Here is a 23,578-nt window from a genome sequence, read left to right as displayed (position 1 = left end):
GTACTAATATTTGATGGTTATCTTTAGTGCTCTAGTTTTGATTAGAATTCTTCATGTAGTATTGACACAATAGAGAGGTTTTGAACTTCCTACCATTTGCAGAGGACCATTTTTTAATAATTTTTGTTTCTACGTCCAAAACCAACATTGTAATAGTGTAATATAAATTGGAGTAGGAAAGCATCTATGTATACTGTTCAGTGTGTATACTGTTCAGCAAGAAATTATTTTCCTTCCTTCACAGACATAACTTCAAAGTTACTCTCAGGCATATAAAATAATAAGTTGATAATAAAGGCTAACCATTGGTTGTGCATGCAGTTAATTGAAATTATTTTAACAATATTTTTTGTAAAATGTTTATATGCAGCTCAGTTCTGAATTCTGTACTACTATTAGAATTACCTTGGATGCTGCAACATTTATTAGACCCAAGGTGTAGTTTGGACTTCCTTAAAACTCTTGTTTTGTTCACCACATCTGTCCCACTTGCTGTTCACCTTTCAAATGTAATTGACAAAATTTTTTCAGAGAGATTCCAGGCAAAAATGGAAATTGATAGCAGGATGCAAATGGTAAAAACCAGCAAGATATTCCCAAACTGCTTTGTTTGTTTTTGTTACTGTGTTTCCACTGGAGTTTAGAGTGTGATTGGTAGTTATGAATTTCCCTGGGAACTTATTTGTACACAAAATAAATATATCCTTTCTTTTCTGCTGATACAAAATCAACACTAATCAACTGTAATAATTTCTTTAGAATTTTTGTTAATTCTTTTCTTCAAACTGTAGCAGCTCTTTTTTTAAAAAAAGGTGTGGATCATGCAACAAAAAGCATCATTTTTAAGTGTGTTCTTTGGAAATTAATGAGATCCAAAGAAAAGCTTAAACTTTGAAGTCATACAAGTAATTGCTCAGTTTTATTTATATGTGTCTGCTTGTGTGTGCACTTGGACATATATGTTTATACCCATAAATCAAGTACCTATTTCTGTATGTAAATCTGGAATCTGCAAACAAAATTTGCGATATGACTTTATCCTTTCTAGCTTCTCTCAGAGGCACATGCATGCATAAGAGTGTTAAAAATACAGGAAAGTGTAGTAAGTGAGAGGAAAAAGTTATAGATAAAGCGCAGTGATATCAGAAGTGAAACAATACAGATTATATGCACTACTCGAGTATTATAATACAAGAAAGTGATATACTCTGTCATGCATTACTTTGAAAGGTTTCAAGGTTTCACAGCGGTTTTATTTTCCATTTAATAACATAGTCCAGTAGCTAAAGCACTGAACAGGGAGTCAGAAGAACCAGAGATATTTTCTTCCTGTATCACTTACCAGTGATACTCCTATGGAACATCTCTTTTTGCTTTGGGTCCTTCTGTAATACAAGAATAAGGGCACTAATCTTTTATCACTGCTGACAAAGTGGTTTTTTTTTTCCTCAATTTCACATCTTGCATAACTTCCTGAGGAAACTCTCAAACCTGGATCCCAATATCTACATACCATGAAGCCGCAGTTTCTATCATAGCCCAGAATCTGGCCTGAAAACCACAGTCTTTTGACTTAACTCCATGTCCTGTAGAGGTTTTAACCCTTCAGAAAAAAGTAGTGCCCATTAGCAGTTAGTCAAGGTAAAATTTTAAAGGCAAACTTGTTCAATGGTCAGTTGAGGGGACGCAAAGTTCCCAGCTGGAAACGCGGTCCTCGCGGTGCCATTGTCAGTGGCGGAGCAGAACGACTGACCGCTTTATTTTTTGAAATCCAATGAGTGTTTGCAGTTCACTTTGATTTGTTGTCAGTATGCCCTTGTGTCTCTATGTCCCTTTTCTTTTTCACAGGATTTTTTTGATCATAATCAGGTGTCTGATGGATTTTGCTTTTCATTGTCTTAGCTATGGTAATTGCCTTAGATAATTGCCCTATGATTTTTTTTTGGATGGCTCTTTCAGATAGGCATGATTGTCCTGACTCAGCTCGATAAAGGGTATTAACCCACTCTTCTCCTTGTAAAGAAGCGAAGAACTGAGGCTTGAAAAAGGAAGTGGGTTCCCAAATAGTCTTGTGTTACTTTAGACATTCCATTGTGAAAAATAACTCAAAAATAGAGAAAGAAAGGAAAAATCTGTGAAACAATACTATCAGAAAAGCTTGGTGTCAGATAGCAATGAACAGAGATATTTGCAATGTGGCCATTTCTTACCTAGTAATACCTGCAAGAGAGGTCTCTGCAATTGATATCCCAGCTAAGCATTACATTACTCAAGAATCCATTTTATTCTCAATACTTTTTTCTTATTACTGGAATAGTTTGTGACTGTAAGGTGATTAGCATTACCTTGAATGTATTGGATTTAGTGGATGTTTTATAGATAGTTATGCAGAACAATTTTAAAGAAAACATCATGGGACAATGTATTTTACACTATCAATCTCTGTGGATGTATTATGGAATCAAAGTATGCTCTTTAGAGGATTAGTAAGAGCTTGAAGTACTGTATAAATTTTCCTTGTGAAAATTTAAAGATTTGATGAATTTTTGGACAGAAAAATCAATGGCTTCTTTAGGGAAATGTTGCCAAATACAACTTCTTAAAGCAGGATTTTGTTAACATTTCTTATCTTAAAGGCTACTTTCTCTCCAGAAGATTTGCCTTTCCCTGTAATTTTCCTAACATTTCTACAAACTGTAGCATCCGTGACTGTATAGTTAAAATTATATATTTGAAATATTTTCAATCAGTTTATAAGATTGTATGTCATTTTGAAAGTGAAAAGTCTATGGCAGCAGATTTCGTAAATTGCCCATAACAAGGCTTGTTAGGATACATGTTTTTGATCACAAGTTTATGGTCTTGGCAGAACATAACCAGTCTAGATGTCTGTGATATGTATGTTTTATCTTTAATATGCAACTTCAGATATAAGAAACAAAAAGCAAAGATGCTTTTCTGGCCAAACGAAAACCAATCTTGTGCAAAATATTAGTAGTTCCTAATGTTAGTATAGGAGTAGTTAGATACCTTTATTTGTCTTAATTGTGAAAACTGCACCAAAGAAGCAAGTGAAAAGTAAATTTGTTACATTTATTTGCTGTGTTTTCCAAGTAAATACAGAAGAGATTGTTTGGGTGCTTCATGTTTTTGATCACTTAAGGCTTCAGAAATTTCAGTACTTCTTTGGAAGTGATTTTGTACTATAAGAGGCTCTTAAGTTTTCATTTGAATCTCATGTTGGATTTTCTTTCCTTTGATATCCAAGATGCAGAAGAAATAGTGGTTTTGGATGGGCTTTATCTTTAGATAGATTGCTGATCTTCTTGTGGAGAAAATATTAAAAAACAAAAATCTTACAGACCTTCTCAAGGTCTCCTCTGAACTGAAAATCCAAAGCTAACATCAAAGTATAAGTTGTGCTTTTGCAACAATTTGCTGTATCATCTCTAGCTTTTCACCTTTAAGAGTTGCTTTCTTAGTGACTTAGTATCTGAGACTTAATGTGAAAAGACTTAAAAAACCAGGCATGAGGTTCCAAGCTGTAGACTTACTTGAAGTCCCACATGTTTGAGGAACAAAGACATAAAGCACAAAACCTGACTTAAAGTGGATGGATGGATGGATGGATGGATGGATGATAAGGGTTAGTGAACTATGCTTTTGAGAATGCTGCTTGGGCCCAGTTTCTTCTAAGTTAATTGGAATCACAGATCAATGTGGTCCTGAGCTGCTGAACACCAAGCATCTCCAACAATTTCAAGCATGTGCTTTGGCATAGATTTCATATGTGAACTAATGAACCAGAAACCTACTGCCTAGTCATATTTTCCAGTCCCTCTATTTGTTTCTGAAACAAAAGTTCCAAGTTGGTAGAATGGATGGGCAGCAGGATGTGCTATGTTTAAATACTGGGAAACACTGTTGAACTAATGTTCCTTTATTGTTTTACTAAATTATAGCCTAAACCACAGGTTTCCTTATCCAGCGGCATTTCAAAAGAGGAAGAAAAAAAAAATTCTTAAAGTTACTTTCATTGTAGGTCTTTACAGTTTCCAAAATATTATATAGTTTTGCTAATGATGGGTCAACCATCAAGCAAAAGGTATCCTAGCTTTTTTATTAATTCCAGTGTATTCTCAAGTATTAAGGATATTGTTCATTTCAAATGCACACAACCTAACAAGCTGCAAGTTGTGCTTTCATGAAGAAACGGTAATATCACAAAAATTTTAAAGGTAGACCTACATACTTCCTGTGCAAGTGATTAAAAGCTTTTGTTTAAAAAGAAAAAGGTAGATTTAAGGGTTCATAAGGTTTTGATGTATATGATACTTTTAAAGCATATGAATGGCAACTGTCACTGGAAGAAATGTGTGATCAAACTGTTAAGGTTTCATAATTCCTAAGCTAACTTGTCGTAGTAGCGTAACAAATTGATGAAATGACAACTTTTTGTGAGACATGTTTGTATGGTAAATATGGTTGTATCTACTGACTAATTATTGCCATCATCTGATAAATTTAGCAAAAAAGTCAAATATATTGCTCACATTATTGTGTTTTAAAGGAATGAACTCTTCAGGAAAAAATCAGGGCAAGAATTATCTCCAGTTTTGGGGTGGTAAAGGTGTTCTGTTTTTGTAAGTGTGTCTGCATGCTTGTGAGGATATGTTTTTAAGGTTTGGATTTGGTCAATGTTGCTTTATTGTTCTCTGAATGTTACAGAATGTTAGGAGATTTGAAAATACTGAACTAGTTTGTTGCATCAATGTGCATTAAAGAAAGCCGAATGGATTTTGAGGTTTCAAATCTGGTTGCTTTTTCATATTGGGAAACTTTAGGTCTTCAGTAACATGTAATAATTTGTAAATCCACCTTTCTCTAAGGTAGTTATTAATAAGAACAGTAGAACTAAATGAAAACTGTGATTATGATATGGACTCTCTTAGAGTTGTCATTCTTGTCTCCTGTTGGATAGCTTAAAAATAAAGCTAGATGTAGAATGTTCCTGAAGTGTATTGTCCAGCTGTTGAGGTGACTGTGGTGAATTTGAGACCATTTACTTGTAATGAAATGCCTTCAGTTAATTTAAGTATAGTGAAGTATGATCTAGCATCCTTTATTGTGTTATGAGGTGTGATAGTTAGAAATTCTCATTCTCCTTTTAAAGGAAAAAAAGACAAAGACTGTGCATTATATTAATTCATAAAATTTTTATGTTGCATTCAGTCAGACAATTAATCATCATTCAAAACAATTTTTAATGACAATTCTCTAAAAACATACAATATTATACTACTATGCTTGAACCACTCTCTTCCACTTTCTCACTCCCTCCTCCATTCCTTTTGCAACATTGAAGTTGCATGAGCTGCTAAGGACAAATCAGAGCAGTACCTGGTTAACACGGTCTGAAGGAGAGTGTGTCAGGACAGGGTAAGTGGGATATTAGATATGAGCAAACAGGAAACCTGAGAAAGAAGAGTGAACATAATCAGAGGAGTAGAGACCATTAGATTCTGAATTGGGCAGCTGGAGCCATACTTGGTCATTCTCCATGAGATCGATGACAGCACTGCCAGAAGCCTGGTCAAGGTATCCTTTCTTGTACTCATCATAGGTGTACATAAGTGGGGAACCATTTTTGTAGAGTGCAACCCAAACATTTGTTCCTTTTGCATGTACATGGTAGGAGAAATAGTACAGTCCAGGGGTCCTGCAGGTAAAGATTCCTGTTCTGGGGTCATAGTGTTGCTGCCTATTGTACAATATTTTATCAAATTTGATGGGGACTGTTGCTGCAGGGTAGGCTTTTGAGAGGATGACGCTGAAAGCAGATACTGGCATCCCTGTCAGAGCTTGGTTTACGCCTCCTTTTATGAAAGATATCCCTGATAGGTCCCGAGACTCTCCTGCTTTTACATAGCCTTCAGGCATCTGTGGGATTACAGCTTGGCCAGGGGGACCAGGAGGACCTGGGGGGCCAGGCAAGCCAGGCTCACCATTGCTGCCTTTAGGACCAGGGGGTCCAGGTGGTCCCATGGGTCCACTCAAGCCTTTAGTGGAAATGCCTGCTGGGCCCGGCAGTCCTGGTGCTCCTGGCTCACCCTTTGCACCAGGGGCTCCTGGCACGCCAGGGGGGCCGATGGGACCTCTGATCCCAGGTATTCCTGAAGGCCCTCTGGGGCCTGGCTCACCGTTGGTGCCTGGCACTCCCTTGGCTCCTTGTGGACCCATCGGACCAGGCAGCCCAGGTAGCCCAGCAGGGCCTGTATCACCCTTTGGGCCTGGGAGACCTGCGTGTCCCTTAGGACCAGCAAGACCCTGCTCACCTGGGTATCCTGGTTTTCCCTCTAATCCTGGGAGGCCTCGTTCCCCCTTGGCTCCTGGGAATCCTGGGTGTCCTGCAGGGCCCATGTCACCTTTGGGCCCAGGTAGGCCATTCTCACCGGGCAAACCTTTAAGTCCATGAGGGCCCATGTTCCCGGGTGGCCCAACTGGCCCAGGTTCTCCTGGCACACCAGCTGGACCTTGGTCTCCTTTAGGTCCTGGAAGGCCAGGACGACCTTCAGGCCCTCTGTGTCCCTTCATCCCTGGCAATCCTGGCTTTCCAAAGCCTGGGAGTCCTGGGGATCCAGGCAACCCTGCAGGTCCAGGATGTCCCTTGGCTCCAGGGATACCTGCTGCTCCTGGTGGTCCCATTGGCCCAGGCTTGCCAATGCCAACTTCTCCAGGTTCACCTGGGAGACCCTGGGGACCTGGGAGACCAACTGCTCCAGGTGCACCTGGAAAACCTCGGTCACCTTTCAGACCTGGCTGACCTGGCAGGCCATTTTCACCGGGCTTCCCTATCCCAGCAGGACCAGGGGGGCCCCGGGGTCCCTGTGGGCCTGGAAGACCCCTGCCACCTGGGCGGCCCGGAATTCCGAATCCGTTTTCTCCCTTTTGTCCATTTATTCCTGGGATACCTGGCTCACCCTTCTCACCAGGGGGTCCCCTTGGCCCCTGAGCTCCTGGAGGGCCTTGTGGTCCTGGCTTGCCAGGGACAGTCAGTCCTGCGGGGCCAGGAGTGCCGGGCGGCCCTTGTGGCCCTCTTGCTCCTGGGAGTCCAGGAGGTCCAGGTTCTCCTTTCTCACCATTTAGTCCTCTTGCTCCTGGCTTTCCTGGTAGACCTGGCACTCCTGGCTTTCCGACTGCAGAGAACCCAGGTGGTCCTGGGGGACCAGGAGGCCCTTGGGGACCTGGACTTCCAAACCCTGGCTTTCCTGCAGGACCTGGTTGTCCTCTTGGTCCAGCAGGGCCTGGGGGACCGGGGGGTCCTTGTTCCCCCCTTACCTGCACACCTGTGAGAGAGAGGAAACCAGATCAACCAGGGCATCTACAACATATTTGCAGGCAATGTAGCATGGTAGTTAAATGCATGAAGGGTTAATTTAACTTCAACTTCATGTAAGTGAAGTTTCAGCTGCTGTATTTGTCACCGAGAACCTGACATTCAAAGTAAAAGTGTTTCACAGCCCTTACAAGTAACAAGTGCAAATTTGTTGGAAATGTGAGATATAAGGCTTCTAGAATTTTTTTTTACTTCAATACATTCAGGACCATCAAAGAACTTAAAAAATGCTGTGCAAGTAGATGCAGACTATTAAGTAAGGAAGGAGCAACCCAGACAGAGAGGTAACAGATTGAGCAGGTCATCAGACTTGATGAGTAAAATCACAGGAAGCTGTCTGTGCAGGTGCAGCAGCTTTTTGGAAACAACTTGTTGCTACATTTAAGTAGTGAGAATTTTGTTCTTCCCTGCCCCCTATTTTCTAAAGTGGCCCATGGCACTAGCTCTTTTGTAAATATATGAAAATTTTCAGGTATTGTCTGTCATAAAAATTTCAGACTTTTGTCTGTCATGAAAATTTCACTCAGTGGCAAGGTCACAGCTGGTAATTCATTTTACTGCTGTCACAATTCTGGCATTGTTATGGAGTTTATTAATACTACTTCATTTTCTTAGTTACCAAAACAGCAGGTGGAGCCACTTAACCAAATGTCACAAATAGAGGAATAAGCAGACAAGCTTACTGCTTAGTTTGTGTGTGCTTGGGAGGAGCCTTCAGCTTTATGTTGAAATTGGCATGCTGATTTGTTGGACATTACATTTAAGTTTAACAAGTTTAACACAGATACTGTGAGGCTACTTCAATGGTCTTACACTACAAGTCGGAGCATTATAGAACAAAATGGCATATCTATGATGGGTGTTAATTTAAGAAGTCATTTTAAAAATAAAAACTGAAGGATACAAAAAGGAGCCTAAATTCTGTTGTTTTAATAATGGCAACACGTTCTATTGAATGCTTATTTAGAAAGTATTATAGATTGATCAACAATTGCATCAGCTACAATTTTTCCTTTCAGTCTCCCATGAAAAGACCAGTGTTACCTATATATACACACATGAAAGTTTGTGTATCTATTATATACATATGTATAATATTATGTTATATACATTATGTATATATATATATTATATACAATGACTGTTTGGCTGTCTCTTAGATAATAAACCGCATTTTCCAATATGTGGATAGTTTCATTGGACCAAAAGTGAGGTGAAGGAGGAAACTATTCTTCTACATATTGTTGGGAGTTTTTAAATAATAGAGGTATGCTTATGAAATACTTTTGATTTTGGTCTGTTATTGTGTCTGCAAGGTTGCCTTCTTCCTGTATTGACAGGGAAATTGTTCTTATCTAGAAAGTGCAGAGGGTGCATTTTCTTTTCTGCTGATGCATAAAATCAGCACAAATGCATATCAACTTATTTTGCACATCTTCCTGTCTCATCCTTCTTAAGGCTGTGAACAGGAAGATAGCTGTTAAAATCCTACACATAGAAAACAAGCATGGTGATTTATTTGTGATGTATTGACAATTTTTTTTGATGGCAAATTGCATCAGACTTTAGCTCAGAGTGTATCTCCTTATTACTTTTACCATATTTTAGATGCAAATAGCAGTCCTAGGTTCACAGAGATGCCAGTTTTGCCTAAGATATTAAAGGCATTGTCAGCACTCATGTTGTTATAGAGATTTTCTGTGAGCTGTATTGTTCTGAAGTTGTGCTGCTTTTAGATTAAGATCGTAATTTTAATTGTGCTGTCTAAAAACAATGGTTATTCCTCTGAGGAGAGGACTGCTAAATCTATTAATGAAGTAGAATTTATACCAAGAACATTGAAGTATTGATTGGCTACTCTTTTACATGTCTCAGCACATACCTTGATGCAAAATTGCTTTACATTTCTAGTGCCATCAAACCCCATATGTGTATTGAATTAAATATGTATACTTTAACATAACCTGCAGTAAAGGCTTATTTAAGCATTGCTGAATAGTGAGACTTCATTCAATTATTGTTTTCAGCGTGGGCTTTTCAAATATTTCAAGCCAAAGAGATACTGGTTAAAAAACTATGTTCTGGAGAGCTGTCAAGACCAAGATTTTTTAAACAATTTCACCAAACTAGATGAAGCCTTGATATTTGGTTGCCAACAGAAATTGTGTGGTCTGTTTTCAGTTCCAGGCTGCTTTTTGACAAAGCTATACAAAACAAAAAGATCATTTATTGGTAGCTATATCTATAGAAGTCAGTGTTTGGTGATCAAATTGGAAAAGTAAGCTATGATGAAAAGCTTGCCATTGCTACTTCAGATACTTGCAAATGGAACAACTCACTAGAAAAAAGCTGTATTCATTTGCTTCTGTAGGCTCCTGTTTTATTCTTCCAAGATCATCTCAGATTAGAAGTGATGATCTCCAGCAGTCTTCCCTCTTTAAATGTTTCTAAAATCTCTCTATGGGATGCTTGTTTTCCAGACTCAAGAATAACAGTCCTTCTGCAATGCTTGCTCACCAAATAAAAATCTGTGAAGCACTTGTGAATGACTGGACTCACATGTCTGTAAAAATGTAGGCTGTTCCTGCTATTGAGGTCTAGTATATAGTCTTCTGTTACATTTCCTAAATTGACAGCATTTTGTACTTCTCAGGTTTTGATATAATCATTCTCATTCTAAATATGAATTTTCACTCACATTAGATTCTGTGTTTGTATACAAAGTGAGAATTTAGCTCAGGACAATTAATTTCCCCCTTTCACACTCTTTTCTGTCTACCCTGATTCTTGCTTAATTTGTTGCTGCTTCCCCCCCTTCCCGAATGTTTTCTCTACAGGGGGAAAGAAGAACCACTATTAGGAGAAGTGAGTGAAGTATGGTAGAGGATAGCCAAGTAAATATTACACTTCACTTAAAAATAGTATAAATATGTAAATTATTCTGAGTAAAGTCATGGAAAAACACAAGAAAAATTAAGGAGGAAGGAAATGAAGCATAAAACTCATTGAGAATTTTTGTTGTATATGTGTGTACCTAAATTTGATCCAGGAGTCTTAGGGTTCCAGGAAGTCCTTGTGCTGAGTAAGACAAGGGATGAAACTATGACAATATTTTGGTACAGCCCAGGAGAGTATTTTGAGGGTAAGGTTCCCAGCCATGCTGCTCTCACTTGTTTCTCACTGCAGGGGTTCTTGGAGCATGTGGGTTGGAGCTGATTGGTATGGGGCCAGTGCTGCCACCAGCTGCTATGAAAGCAGAGTGTCTTTGGGCTCCATGTGTGTTGCTCATGATCAGACAGTCCATAGCATCTGTGTGCAGACCTATTCTGAATCAAAACACCCAAATGAGGGTAATGTGGATGCAATGTCCTGAGCAGCAATTCTGCTCTCCAGACTTGCCCATGTCCTTTTTCTAGTGAAGAGAAGCCTATTTGCTAATGCTTATTTGCTAATGCCCAAGTATGATTACTACAACTAAAAGTGGATGAGATACAGCAAAAAAAGAAAACTATTTTGAATAGCCTGATGATGTCTGAAAGAAAATAATACTATTCTCAGGGGGTAAGGTAGGATGTTTACAAGGAAGATTCACTATTAATTTTAGTGATGACTATTTTGAATTGTCATTATGGATCAGAAGCTTTGAGTTCAAGTTTTTTGAAGAAGATGTTGGCCTAAGTATGGAAAAATAAAACAGAACTCAAATAGTTTCAAACATTAGGGATAGCCACCTGTTCATCTTAAAGAGAGAGAGAGCATAACCAGAAATAAGATGAAACAATACAGCGTTGCAGTTATGTATTGCCTGTCCAAGCTACCATAAGACTGATTTATGCAATGAAGAGGGTTTTTAAAATATACTAAAGCTAGAATTGTTATATTACTATGTGCTTATCCTGATAATTAAAGCATAAGCTTAAATCACTGATAAAAAACTATATAGAAGTTTATGACACATTTGTACAACTATATATAATTTTATTTTGTCTTTCTAGGCCTCATATGGGTCTTCATTTGCCCATATATATCATGTATATATTTAAATTCACACCTAAGGTCTGTTTTGCATACAGATAACATGACAAAATATGTAAAAATTCTTCCTGAATGTAGGTAAGCTTTAGGTGACAGGTCTGTTTCTAGAAACCCCAGTGCTGAATCAAGAAATTAATAATTAGCATGTTGTACATCATTATGTACACAATCATGCTATGTTACTCCCACTCTTGAAGCAGAGATCTGGAACTTTGTTTCTTCTCTATATGCCTTTGGTGTTTATTGTGTAAAACATTTGTGTGGCAGGTGTGCATCTTTGTCAGTAGGAGGCAACTCTAGAGTCACTGTAAATTCTTTCTGCAGTGATAAAATCATTTCAATAAACCTAAATTGTTAGTGAAATTTGAATATCAGTAGTATAAGCAAAGAGCCTTTGTTCATGTATTGAACCTCTAGGAATAATTGTGTTAGTTTATTCTGAAAAAATAGTAAACTTACCTTGACTCTTTACATTGTATGGTAGAAAATGTGGCCCCTTGATGCTGGATTGTTTCTGATATCGCTCAGAAAAATATCCATCACCACCGTGGACAATGTTCAGGCAAAACAGCAGCAGTAAAGATACTTGTAAATGCATCGTTCCAGATTTGTTCTGTGTTAGAAAAGGTTGAGGAAGTTTGTTGTAAAGAAAAGCTTTTTAGCTCTGGTTTTGGAGATGAGTTTTCTTACATTATTGGTATTAAAAGTAACAATATTTTGTGCTTACTTCCATCTGCTTTCACTAGTTTTGAAAACTGCTCTAAGAAAAAGGGAATCAGCATTGCTATCACCTTGAATGATGGAGCTGTTGCATGGATAGATTAGAGGCAATAGTCTCACTCTTAGGAAAAGAATAATTTTGATTGGATGGCAGTCTATTCAGGACAACAGTATTCAGAAAGAGTTTTATTTTAACTAGACCTCCAAAGTAAGTTCAGGAGCTCCATATAGCAAAACTCCTGAAAAGAAGAGAAGTTTTTAGTGAAAATAAATAAACACTTCCATGATCTTACTACCTCTGTCTAATGCTGTAGCAAATGAAGGATGAAGTCCTGGTTTCTTCAACATCAGTGGCAAAAATCTCAGCAAGGTTTTTACCTGTAGCCTTACAAAGAGCCCCAGTGGCATGAGGGTGGCTTTCACTGGCCCTTAAATATCAACCCTCTTCCCTCCCCAGACAGAAAACAGGCATCCTGAAGAAGTTACCTTCAAAACCAAAGAGAATAAAATAAAATTGTGACATACCAAAGTGTTGTGGAGCTCCAATGCAGAGTGGTAGAGGAGTGAATCCTCCTCTACTGAGGAGGAGTTCTGCCACTGGTGAGTGAGCAGAAGCTGATGATTTCAAGTGCCACCCTTGAGTATTTATCTGGTTTTCCCCTTAGTTGGGTGACTGCTGGACATTAGCTCCTCCCCCAAAATCTGTAAGCAGTAATTACCTGTGTGTGTATAAGTGTGTTTCTTAGGGGTGGGGGAGAGCTATTTTGGGCAGTCATCCTAGATTCTCTTAAGGTGTTTTGTTTTTTTTTTTGTTTTTTTTTTTTTTTGGTTAGTTTTTTTCTCATTATTTTATTGGATTTCTTATTATTTATGAGATTGTATTGCTCATAACTTGTTTTTCCTAAAATTTTTTGGCCCCTCTGTTTTAAGAATTGATACAGGTAACACTGGGAGAAATCATGAACTAGTAAGTAAGGTTAGTAATTCCAAGTGTTCATTTAAATTTCTCTGTAAATGTTTTAAGGAAAGACCTATACATTTTGAGCTTTGGTGAGCTGTTACTTTCAGGAGCAACCCCACTAAAGTTTGTAGAGACCATTTATGTGAGTAACTAAAGACTATTTATGTGAGTAATTGTCCAATGGGATACAAGTGAGAAATTTCAAATCAATTAAGATATTAATAACAGAGTTGTCAGAGAACCTGTTACTTTTAGGCAGTTATTTTAGGAGATTATCTTCGTGTTATACCTCTACACTTCTGTGTTCATGTTTGAGGTATACTACTACACACATAATGCAAGTAATGTTTCTGTATTATGAAATCTTGAAATGTGAGTTTACTTACAGAATGAAAACTTCATTGTGTCCAGTTATAACAAATGTACTGAAATCCACCCTGCTTTACTTTGCAAATGTTAACACAGGGTGATGTTTGGGGGTTTCAGTTTAGTAAATTTAAACTGATGCTGGTTTTAGTGTTGGTGGATCAAACCTGGTTATAGTTTTAGCTCTTTAAGAGATTTTGTTAAACTTGTTTTGCTTAATTGACTATACCCAGAGACTGTAACATCTTCTGTTTTTTAATAAATCTTACAGTGATTCAGCATCGCTTTATTGAAGTTCAGTCCTAAATAGGCAGTAACTCTCAGTCCTTGAATTGTTTATGACTCTGAATAATATTTTAAAACTGAAGGTTAAAGTAAGAGGCAAGAAACAAGTTTTCTGATTAAGGGTGAAACTGTAGAATTAAATATGTAGTGCACTTTCCTTTAAGAAAAAACACCTACATATAAATTATCTGTGTATTGAAACTCTTCTGCTAATTGCAGATTTCTTTGATATTCATGTATGTATTCAATTTTGTAGGAGTTATAGGTATACTAATAAATAATGTGTATTACTGTCAATTCTCATGCATGGTAGGTACAGTAGGAACACCTGTTACTGTTCCAACCAAAAGACTGAGCTGGTGGCCCTGAACCCTGTGGCTATCCTGTGGAATGACAGGTTAACGTGGGCTGAATTTTACCTGCTCCATGTCTTTGTTTAATTCCACAGTCTTCAGTTTTTTGGCTTTTGTGTATTATGGCAAACATCCTAGAACACAAGTTACTGTACTGAAAGGGACCAATGGACCATCAAGTCTGTTCTGTTTCCAGTTGTGCTAATACCTTTGCTTAGTAGAGGACTAACTGGATTAATGTTTTAACTTACACTAATAAGTGCCAGTAATTTATTCAATGTATTGTTGAACAGTTCTTTTTTTCTATTCTTAGCCATCCTCTAAAAGACACTGTTCTTTTACTGTTTTTGTAAATAACTATTTTTGCTGCAGGGGTCTTCAGACTAAAGCCTGCTTTCTCCATTAAGCTTGCATGCCTGACCTGGTCAGTGATTTTCAGAGAGTTTGCATATCTGAGATTACATTTTTGCTCCCCACATATTTATTCAGTTTCTTCTAGTCTTTCAGAGAAAGAAACTGTCCTCAGGCTTTTTGTGTGGCTTCTCAAGGTTCTCTATTTTAAAAATTAGTCTCTATGAACTCAAATGAGGATCCAGTCATCCACTTTTGACAGAGGTAGCAAATATATGGGCATAAAGTTTATTTCCTCCTTGAAAAAACACAGCTCCAGCTCCTTTTTTGGTTTGTATAAATCCAAAAATAGCTTTTGATTTTTTAAAGCATTTAAATATACAGCCTTCAGTGGGAAGTGTGGTTGTTGCTAATTTGATAATATTTGGTTAAGAACAGCAGGCGACAGTTTCATGCTCACAACAGTTTTGTGCTAATTTCTTGCCTAATTCATAAATACCCCCAGAGCAGGCACACTTGTGTTACAAAAGCACCAATAATTCACATTGATATTTGCCCAGCAGCCTCACTTCCTGCCTCTTAGCTCCTTCTGGGCAGGAAGGTGAATAGTCTCTATGTGTGTCTGCATAAATAGGGATGATTGTGGGGTCAAAAGGTATATACAGGCAAACCTGTTGTCCTTGTGATTAAACTGAGCTCCACCCTATTGTGCTATCTTACTTCACTTCTTTGGCTTGAGGTTTTGTTTTTTGTGCATGTGGGAAGTTGAGGTAGAATTGGAGTTCACAGGTTGTGTATGTTTTCCCTGCTCCTGTGGCTATTTCTTATTGACAGAGCACTAACATGCATTTAGTGCTACGCGTGCATATGAAAGGTGTGCTGTGGTATGTATTTGCCCTTGCAAAAATATGTGCAACAGACACACTTGTGTATCTCTATATACAGTATCAGCACATTGTAAACTAGAAAGGTTGTTTGCAAAGCTGTTCTCAAAATACAAACCTTCAGATACTTTTCTTTTATAGTAAGAAGTTTAGAAAGTTGTTTTTGCTTACAAACGAAGGTGTCTTCACTCCCTCCTTCCCACAAATAGGGGAAGTAATCGTCAGGAATAAAATTTGATCCATTCTGCTACTTCAGAACTTCCTTTTTAGTATTGTAGTAGTAGTAGTGTGCTGGCAGCATCTTCCCATTTAAAGGTAGTCACATTATGGCGATGCAATAGCTGAAGTCCTAAGTTTAACTGCAATAAAGACTCCAAATAGTCCGTATGGGCCACGTGAATGGTACTGAAGTCAAAGGCTCCAGTGCCATTTGCAGCTGTCTGCAGTGTTTCATGACATTTGCTGACTGGGTGTTCAGATTGTAGCTGAATGTTGCTGGAAAGCGTGCACTTACTCATGCTTTCCAAAATCCCTTTTTGCTTTGGTCTCTTACTCCCACAGAGTCAGTGGAAACGTGTAGCATGGAAGTGACACCATGATTTGGGAAATGGGAACTGACTTCCACCACAACCCTGGAAGTTACTCACAAAGTGACTTTGAGTGAGCCCCACAACAAGCAACTCCTCACAAGGAAGAGGCATAGAACATCTTAATTAAACATAAATTGTAATAAAACAATAAACCACTCCCTGTCATGCATCCTTCAATAAAAAAAAAGAAAGCTGAGAAGCAAAACTTCAGAATGGCTTGTACTAGGTCCTTGCAGTAGCTGGGAACTGGCCAGTTATGTTCTTGATGCTGAGGATACTCAATGTGAGTATATTTATTGTTTTGACTTGGAGTATGTGATCTTAATTTTTGAACCATCTAAGCACAAACCCTGAGCTTAGTTTCAAATAACAGAGTTCTGTGAAAGTAATAACTCACAACTTAAACTTGAAATATGTCTTGTTTTTAATAATTTGCCTTTAGTCTTAATCCTGACTTTTTTTCTTCAAATTGCTGTTATAGATTATAATTACTGTTTATGGTAAAAAATTATACTCAAGGAACCTGGTCTGTGGAGGGGTGTTTACTCCCTTTATTTGGATTAGTAATCTCAATTGAGAAGAAGGAGTCAAGAATGTGCTGGTGGGAGACTTTTCCTTTAATTTAAGAAGTCGACTGAAAAATGGGGAGTAATTTGTTACCAGAGATATTAAATCAAAACACTGTCAGCAATAGGACACAGTGCTTTTGCTCCTTCTGGCTCAAGTCCAATTTTCTTACCTGCTTGAAGTAACCTTGAAGAATGTCCTCATCTGTGACTAGTTTTCTTCTATTAAAATGCTTGTACCCAAAACATATGGTAGTTTTGGAAAGGACTCTAACAGCAAAGGACTCTAACAGCTTCTAGCACCATCTCTGGTGAATGAATTCTCCAGTCTCCAATTTTAAGTTTTCGAAGAAAGGTGTTTAAGAGTTTCCACAAGAAGTTTGAAAGCCTGCCATGAAATTAAAGGAATAATTGGATTTCTAGTTTGTGGTGTGCTTTATGGCACTTTGGAAACTTATAAATCATGTCAACTCCATGGTTTAAAGCTGTCCTCTATCCCTTTCTGTCACACAGTGGTGAGAAGTGTTCTCATCCTCCCACTATAGCAGCCGGGTAAGGCCTCAGTGGGAGTGCAGAGCAGCAAAGTGTTCCACTGAACCTGACGGGCCAAGCTAATACAGAGGGGTTCCAGCTTTTTATTGCCCACAGTCAAATGGACACAAAGGAATGGGTAAAAGGAAAATTTGTTAGCTTGATAGCTGTGGGAAATCTGGGTGGTTGTTTCTTTGTTTTGTTGCTGTTTGTTATGCTTTATATTTGAATATAGAATATTTTTATATTCTATTTACGTGGAGGGTATTTTCTATTCCAGTGCTAGCTGCTTGGACTGCACAGGACTAGAAAACATCTTGGTGAAGGAAATATTTACCTTTTTAATTGAAAAATAAATAAGATTTATTTTGAGTTTTAGAATGCATGCCGTCTTTTTTAATTAAGAGGCTTGTTAAGCTAGTGTGTGGGGCTGTGCAGCCCTATCTGTATCTATATTTTGAGATATAATAAAGAATTCTCTTTAAACAAACAAAGCAAAACAAATTCTGTTACTCCTACAGTCCTGTTGTAGTCTTTTTATAGACTTTAAGTCCTTGTACTCTTTTAACACTTGTAATTGTGGTTGAGTAAATGTCCTCCTTTCAAGTAGTAATGGAAAGATGGTGTGTATTTTTTCTGGCACTGCAAAACTGACTGCTGACCAGTTTATTCTGTTCAGCTCAAGTAACTGTTGATCACAAGAGCTCTATTTAGTGTAGCAATATATTTAAATAGATGACACCCAGTTAAATATTTATAGTTGTATTCTGACTGAGTTAACTTGCAGGGACACTGAATAACCATGTTGAAACCTCAAGAGAAGATGTATTCTGCATAGCTTATAGAGAAAGCTTTGAGACAGACATGAATTTTTGATGAAACAGTCCTCTGAGACAAACAGTATTACTGGTTATTGCTTTCTAACAGCACTACATTGTTTATCACCATGTTTGCTAGGATTGTATGAAGATACGACAATCCTCACCCACCTTAGAGAATTTCTGGTAACTGAGTAAAAGATACCAAAGAGAAGTACTGGTGTTAGAAAAGATGTTTTCCTTGGATATCCTGTTGCCTGACCTTATTCTGCCCTCATTTTTATTTCTCCCTCCCTTGCTTCTGAAAGTAAAAACAACAAATACTGTTTAAATGAATAAATTAATTTGTAACTCCTATCAGATATGTGGGTTTAATTGAAAACTGATCAGTTTCAAGATACTAAAAAGACAAAGCTGGGTTTATATATTAAATATTCATCCTTTCTTTCACAAATGCTTTTCTAATTAATTAGTGTAAATGTTTAATTATATGAAGTTTTGTATTTTCACTAGTTCTGTTTAAAAATGCAAACATGCAACTGATGATAGGACTTGCATGAAGAAAAAGAGCAGAAGTATTTCATTAACTTGTTATACAGTTGAGGAAAATAAAATTTCCTGGATCCTGGTCACTAAATAGCCTGAGTAAATGCAAAGATTTTGCTTTGGATTTTGACAAGGGAGTTCCACAAAACTCTTTCTGGAGCTACTTAAACATAACCAGATGAAGAGGTTTCTAGTCCATTCTGGCTGAAGATGCTCATTTTCAGCCTTTTGGTTAACGTTGATTGCACTCCCAGTTGTGTCAATGCAATGGTTTATAAAACATTTCTTTAAGAATTTGATTTGGATTAAAATCAGTCAGACTTTCTTGGGAGTGATGGAGGATGGAGGCTTGTTTCTGTACGTCCATGTCATCTCACAGTATGTTTAAAATTATTTTTAAATATGTTAAATAGATCATTAGTCTTTACAAATTGCTGCAAGTCTTCTTTCTATTTTAGTAAGTACCTGATGTTCTTGTTTAAAAAAAAACATTCACATAGAAATGTAAATATGCTAAGTAGTCATATTTTCCCAGTGAGGACTATTTTTATTCCTTTTTTTTTAATTCGTGCTCTATATTTTTACTGATTTTTATTAGATTATTTAATATCTTTTTCTACCTCTGTGCTTGCTGGACTCAAGGTTTCTGTCAGAGTGCCCTGAACCACAGCAAATAAAGTAGAAACCATGGAAAAAAAGAATGAGAACAACTTCTGCTATCCCAAAGGTGAAAAAGTTCATGCAGCTTCCTTTGGTATCCCATAATTAGGGGAATCTTCCAAATACTTGGTCAAAAATAGGTGTAACTGAGCTACTTTTTCAAGTGTAGCCACTGGAGCATGTAGTCAGCCTGCTGAATAGTCTCATTCATTGACTATACTACCTGCTGTGGTTTGGACAATTGGCACAAAGTTGTTTTTAAACTTCCATGTTTAAAGACAGGTGCCAATGGGGGAAATCCAGACTTTTACAACCAGAACAAATAAAAAGCTGTCTGAGTTCATTTTAAAAATAAGGGATTTGTTTGTTTTATTAAGTCTTGCATTTTAAATATTGCTGTTTTGTTTTAATTTATTTAAATTGAAACTTTGAAACATTCTTTTGGTGGGTGCATGTGCATAAGGCGGGTGCGAGTCCTGTGAGGAGTAGTTGACAAGTAGTTGAACTAGTTTAGCCTGGAGAAAAGAGCCTCAGGAGGGACCTTTTTTCTCTCTACAACTACCTGAAAAGAAGTTACAGTGGGTTCCAGTGTCTTTTCCTAAGTGGAGAGTGATACAATAAGAGGAAATGGCCTCAAATTGCACCAGGAGATTGTTAGATCGGATATTAGAAAAAATTTCTTTACAAAAAGTTTGTCACACATTGGAACAGACTGCCTAGGGAAGGAGTGGAGTCACCATTCCTGGAGGTATTGAAAGACCTGTAGATGTAGTGCTTAGGGACATGGTTGGACTCACTCACGGTGCTGAGTTAATGGTTGGGCTAGATGATCCTAAAGTCTTGTGAAATCTAAATGATTCTATGATTCTGTATAAATTTTTTTGCTCTCTCACTTATTCAAAATAAGCTTGAGTCCACGAAGCCTAAGTGTTCCTGATATTAGTAATAGACTAGTTTTCATTTCAATTAGCTGAAATTGAATTTTTACAAGCATTGTATTGTCACATAGGGGAGTCAGAATTACTTGCTTTTAATGAAGTGCTAATGCAGTGTCAGCCCTGTCACAGAAAACCTACAAAGTTTTATAGGTGACATTTGCTGTATTACCTGACTCAAATCACAAGTTTCAATTTTTCTTGTAGGACATCTGCCTCCATAGGAGGAATACCACATGAATATGAGGGATGATCTCTTTTTATGAACTTTACTAGTAGTCTTTTGCATTCAAAGCCTTGAGGACCAAAAGAGAGTTATATAAAGAGACTCATTTGTGAAACAGATACTTTCCAAACAACTGATACAAAAACATGTGAAGATACCAGGAAAGATAGAGATTCCTGAACTCATGACAGACAGCCTGACCAGACTTCATCCTGTTTCCAGTTTCCCTGCTGATACTGCATTGAATGATGAAAAAACAAAATTTAAAATTGGACTCCTGCTGAGGGTGATATGAAATGACTTCTGCACCCATTGACAGTGATCTCCACAGATCACAGATACTCCATCAGTGTAATTCTGCTGCAAACAAAAGTGGGGATAGGAAATGGGCTAAGGAGGGAAAGACTCATTTATCCATGTCAAATAGTCCAAATTGTGATGTGAATTGTATGATTATCTCATGCAACATCTCTCTGAAAAATGTCTTGTAGAACTTTTGGGTTTGTCCTCCAAAAAGCTATGGATTCCAGTTTAAAAGCTACTGTATTTGTCTTCAGTATGGAAAAGTATCTTATGATGATTAGGGGGAGGACTTTTTAACAGTAGAAAATAAGAGTTGCTCTAAATTAGTTTTCAACCAAAAATAAGTGTGGAATCTGGGAAGCTGTGGCTAAAATAAATGCTGTTATTTGATGTGACATCTATGCTAGTGTCATCACATCATTTAACAATAAATCTGGTACATTCAATTCAGTGATTCTATTGCCATTGCATGGCTTATCCAATTAGTGTCTGGTTATCCCTTGCTGCACGAGAAACAAGGCAAGGTTCTATCTTTATATTTACATATTTTTAATCTCATTCTGCATGCCAGCTTTCCCTTTTTTTTAAAGATACTTCACATTTTTCTAACAATAGACTTCAGTATTAGATTTAGATGTAGTAGATTCAAAAAGAAGCCTTATATAGAGAAGATCCATCTGCAAATTCAGTAGAAGTTACAAGAATGAGATTTAGAATTTTATTTTTTGATTGAAACTCTTTTCATTTACCAGCTTGAAATATTTTTAAACAAAGCTGAGAATCTTGAAGCAGTCTCCATATTTCAGGACATAAACATAACACTGTTTGTCTGTTGAAATATTAGTTCACTAAGAATGCATGTTAGTTCATTCAGAGAGAGCTTATTGTTTCAGAAAATAGACCACCTGTGTCTATAGACCTGTGGTGGGATGTGTTTGCTTACTTAAATATTAGTAAGTAAAAGCAAAATTAAAATACTAGAATATTTTTCTCCTGTTTCCTTTTTATACCTGTCTAAATCCTGATCTTTTTTGGTATGTCCTGTGTACATAAATTGTATTTAAAAATTGGCTTTCATAGTTGGATTCCACCTTTGGCTGTGCTGATGACCACAGGATGTTTACATGAACTATGGCAGACTTTTCCCTCTGAGCCTCTCCTGCAGTGCTATATCCCTGAGACACTCAAGTCGTTTAGAACAGGGGGTTTTGTTTGTTTGTGCACCAATAGCTTGCAGGTACTTTAAGGGAAGGTATATTTAGGCTGATCACATAGGGAGTGCCAACACTGTTGGAAAACTGAGCTGGCCAAGAGCATGAGCAGAATTTATTTGATATGTGAATTAATCTCTGGTCAACCTTACAAACTATTTAATAGCAATATAGGATAATTTTACTACCTTTACCAGTTTCTAGAGATACCAAATGCCAAATAAAAATAAGACAAAATTTTGCATTGACAAAGCAAGATTGTTTTACAAACTTAATTGGAATAGTGGACACAGTTATGTCACATTATTTCTAAAACTGATTGGAATGTTTAAACTTCTACTGGATCATCTTTTAGAAGGAGAGAAATACTTCAATCTAAAAATTTATATTCTCTTAAGAAAACAATCTGAAGTTTCTGGAGAATTTGATTAGGAGCTGTTGCAGTGATGCTACCTATGAATCTCACAGGGCTCAATGGTCTCTTGGGAACACAGAGACCATTGGTGTCTGTGACCAATCTTGGCGTTTTGATATGGAAAAATCAAAAATAGTCATAGATGAAAAGGACCTGTTTCTGTTGAGACTTGGCAGATATAGACAGCAAGTTAAAATTTCAGTATTTTTAAACCATTTTTCATGGAATGATAATGCAGGATGCACTACCATCCAGCTGTTCTGAGGGCAAACTGCCTCATGGCATTTGTTCAAACTTCTGGCAGAAGCCTCTCTCCAAAGTTGTTAAAATGCTCCTTAGAATCCTTCATTCCTAAGTTACCTGAAGGACAAATATAACATCTCATACACAGGTGGTTTTTTGTGTCTAGTAGTTGGGAGAAGTTAGCTTGCATACTTGCATACAACTGCAAAAAACTGATGATCAGCAAGACTACGTTTTGTGTTTGGAATTATTTTATGGCTTACATCTAAAATGTCTGCTTGAAATAAAACATGATTTTTCCAAGTTATACTAATGTTCAGGAAAGGACTTTAGGCTGTCCAAGTCTCAACCATCAGCTTATAATCAAGGCCTGATGGCATCTAATTACATTTCAGGTGACTGCACAGTGGCCTGTGAAGTAAAATATTCCAGTTTTGGCGCTGGTTTATGCAAATGCGGCTTCTGATGTTTTTGCAAGGACATGTATGCCCTAAGTCTTTATTTAACAGAAAATGAATTTATAAATAGAGTCTAACAGCTTCTGAGTTTCTGCAGTCAAGCTTATGGCCCATTAAAGCTTAATCTGCTCCCTATACCCTACAGCGCAGCATTTTTCCTTGACTTCTGTATTTATGCCACGTGCCTGGAAGGCACATAGGAAGCATCTCAAGTTTCTGTTCTTGTGCTCAGAGGACAAAGTAAATGTGATTCTGTTCTGTCACTGCCTCTTCCAAAAGAAACACAGTCTTTCTTTTGGAGAGTGCTCCACTAAGCAGTTATGTAAGTGTGAGATCTTGACACTGAAGGTGTAGATAAGCTCTTTGGGGCATTTAGCTGCCAAACTCTAACAAGCCTTTATTGTGCAAATGCAATCAGAAATTTGTAATAATTGCATAAAATTTTGTGGTAGTGGCAGATTGGATATTTTGCACATTGTACCCCTATGTCCCAAATCCAAACCTATGGAAAGAATTCATGCCTTGGAGCTGCTTTGCAAGATGTATGTACAGGACTAGGGTAGAAACCTTTTTTCCTGACTTTTTATTAAAGGATGACCAAACAGTTTTAAACAAATATTTTTGAAAAAGCAAAAGCTTGAGGTATAAGAAGTTGCAGTTATTGCATGAATGAAGTATTGAGTTGGACTGGTGAAAATTTGACAGTATTTTATCAGAAAACCCGA

At 37.4% G+C, this 23,578-nt stretch overlaps 2 protein-coding genes across 2 annotated transcripts in view; one reads left to right on the top strand and one right to left on the bottom strand.

Annotated features, from left to right (window-relative positions):
• The window catches only part of NT5DC1 (5'-nucleotidase domain containing 1), a 127,765-nt gene that overhangs the window by 11,399 nt on the left and 92,788 nt on the right, over positions 1-23,578 (top strand). The window lies entirely within an intron of this gene.
• Positions 5,452-12,029, bottom strand: COL10A1 (collagen type X alpha 1 chain). The gene is made up of 2 exons (XM_054279496.1): positions 11,891-12,029; positions 5,452-7,346 (listed from the first exon to the last, which is right to left on the bottom strand). The coding sequence occupies exons 1-2, from the start codon at positions 12,027-12,029 to the stop codon at positions 5,452-5,454; spliced, it is 2,034 nt and encodes a 677-aa protein (XP_054135471.1).

Source organism: Melozone crissalis, unplaced genomic scaffold (assembly GCF_028551555.1).
Source record: "Melozone crissalis strain CALT ecotype California unplaced genomic scaffold, PUWL_Pcris_2 ptg000027l_1, whole genome shotgun sequence".
Lineage (NCBI taxonomy): Eukaryota > Metazoa > Chordata > Aves > Passeriformes > Passerellidae > Melozone > Melozone crissalis.
Note: the sequence above shows the minus strand (reverse complement) of the source record. Positions and strands in the feature narration are given on the sequence as shown.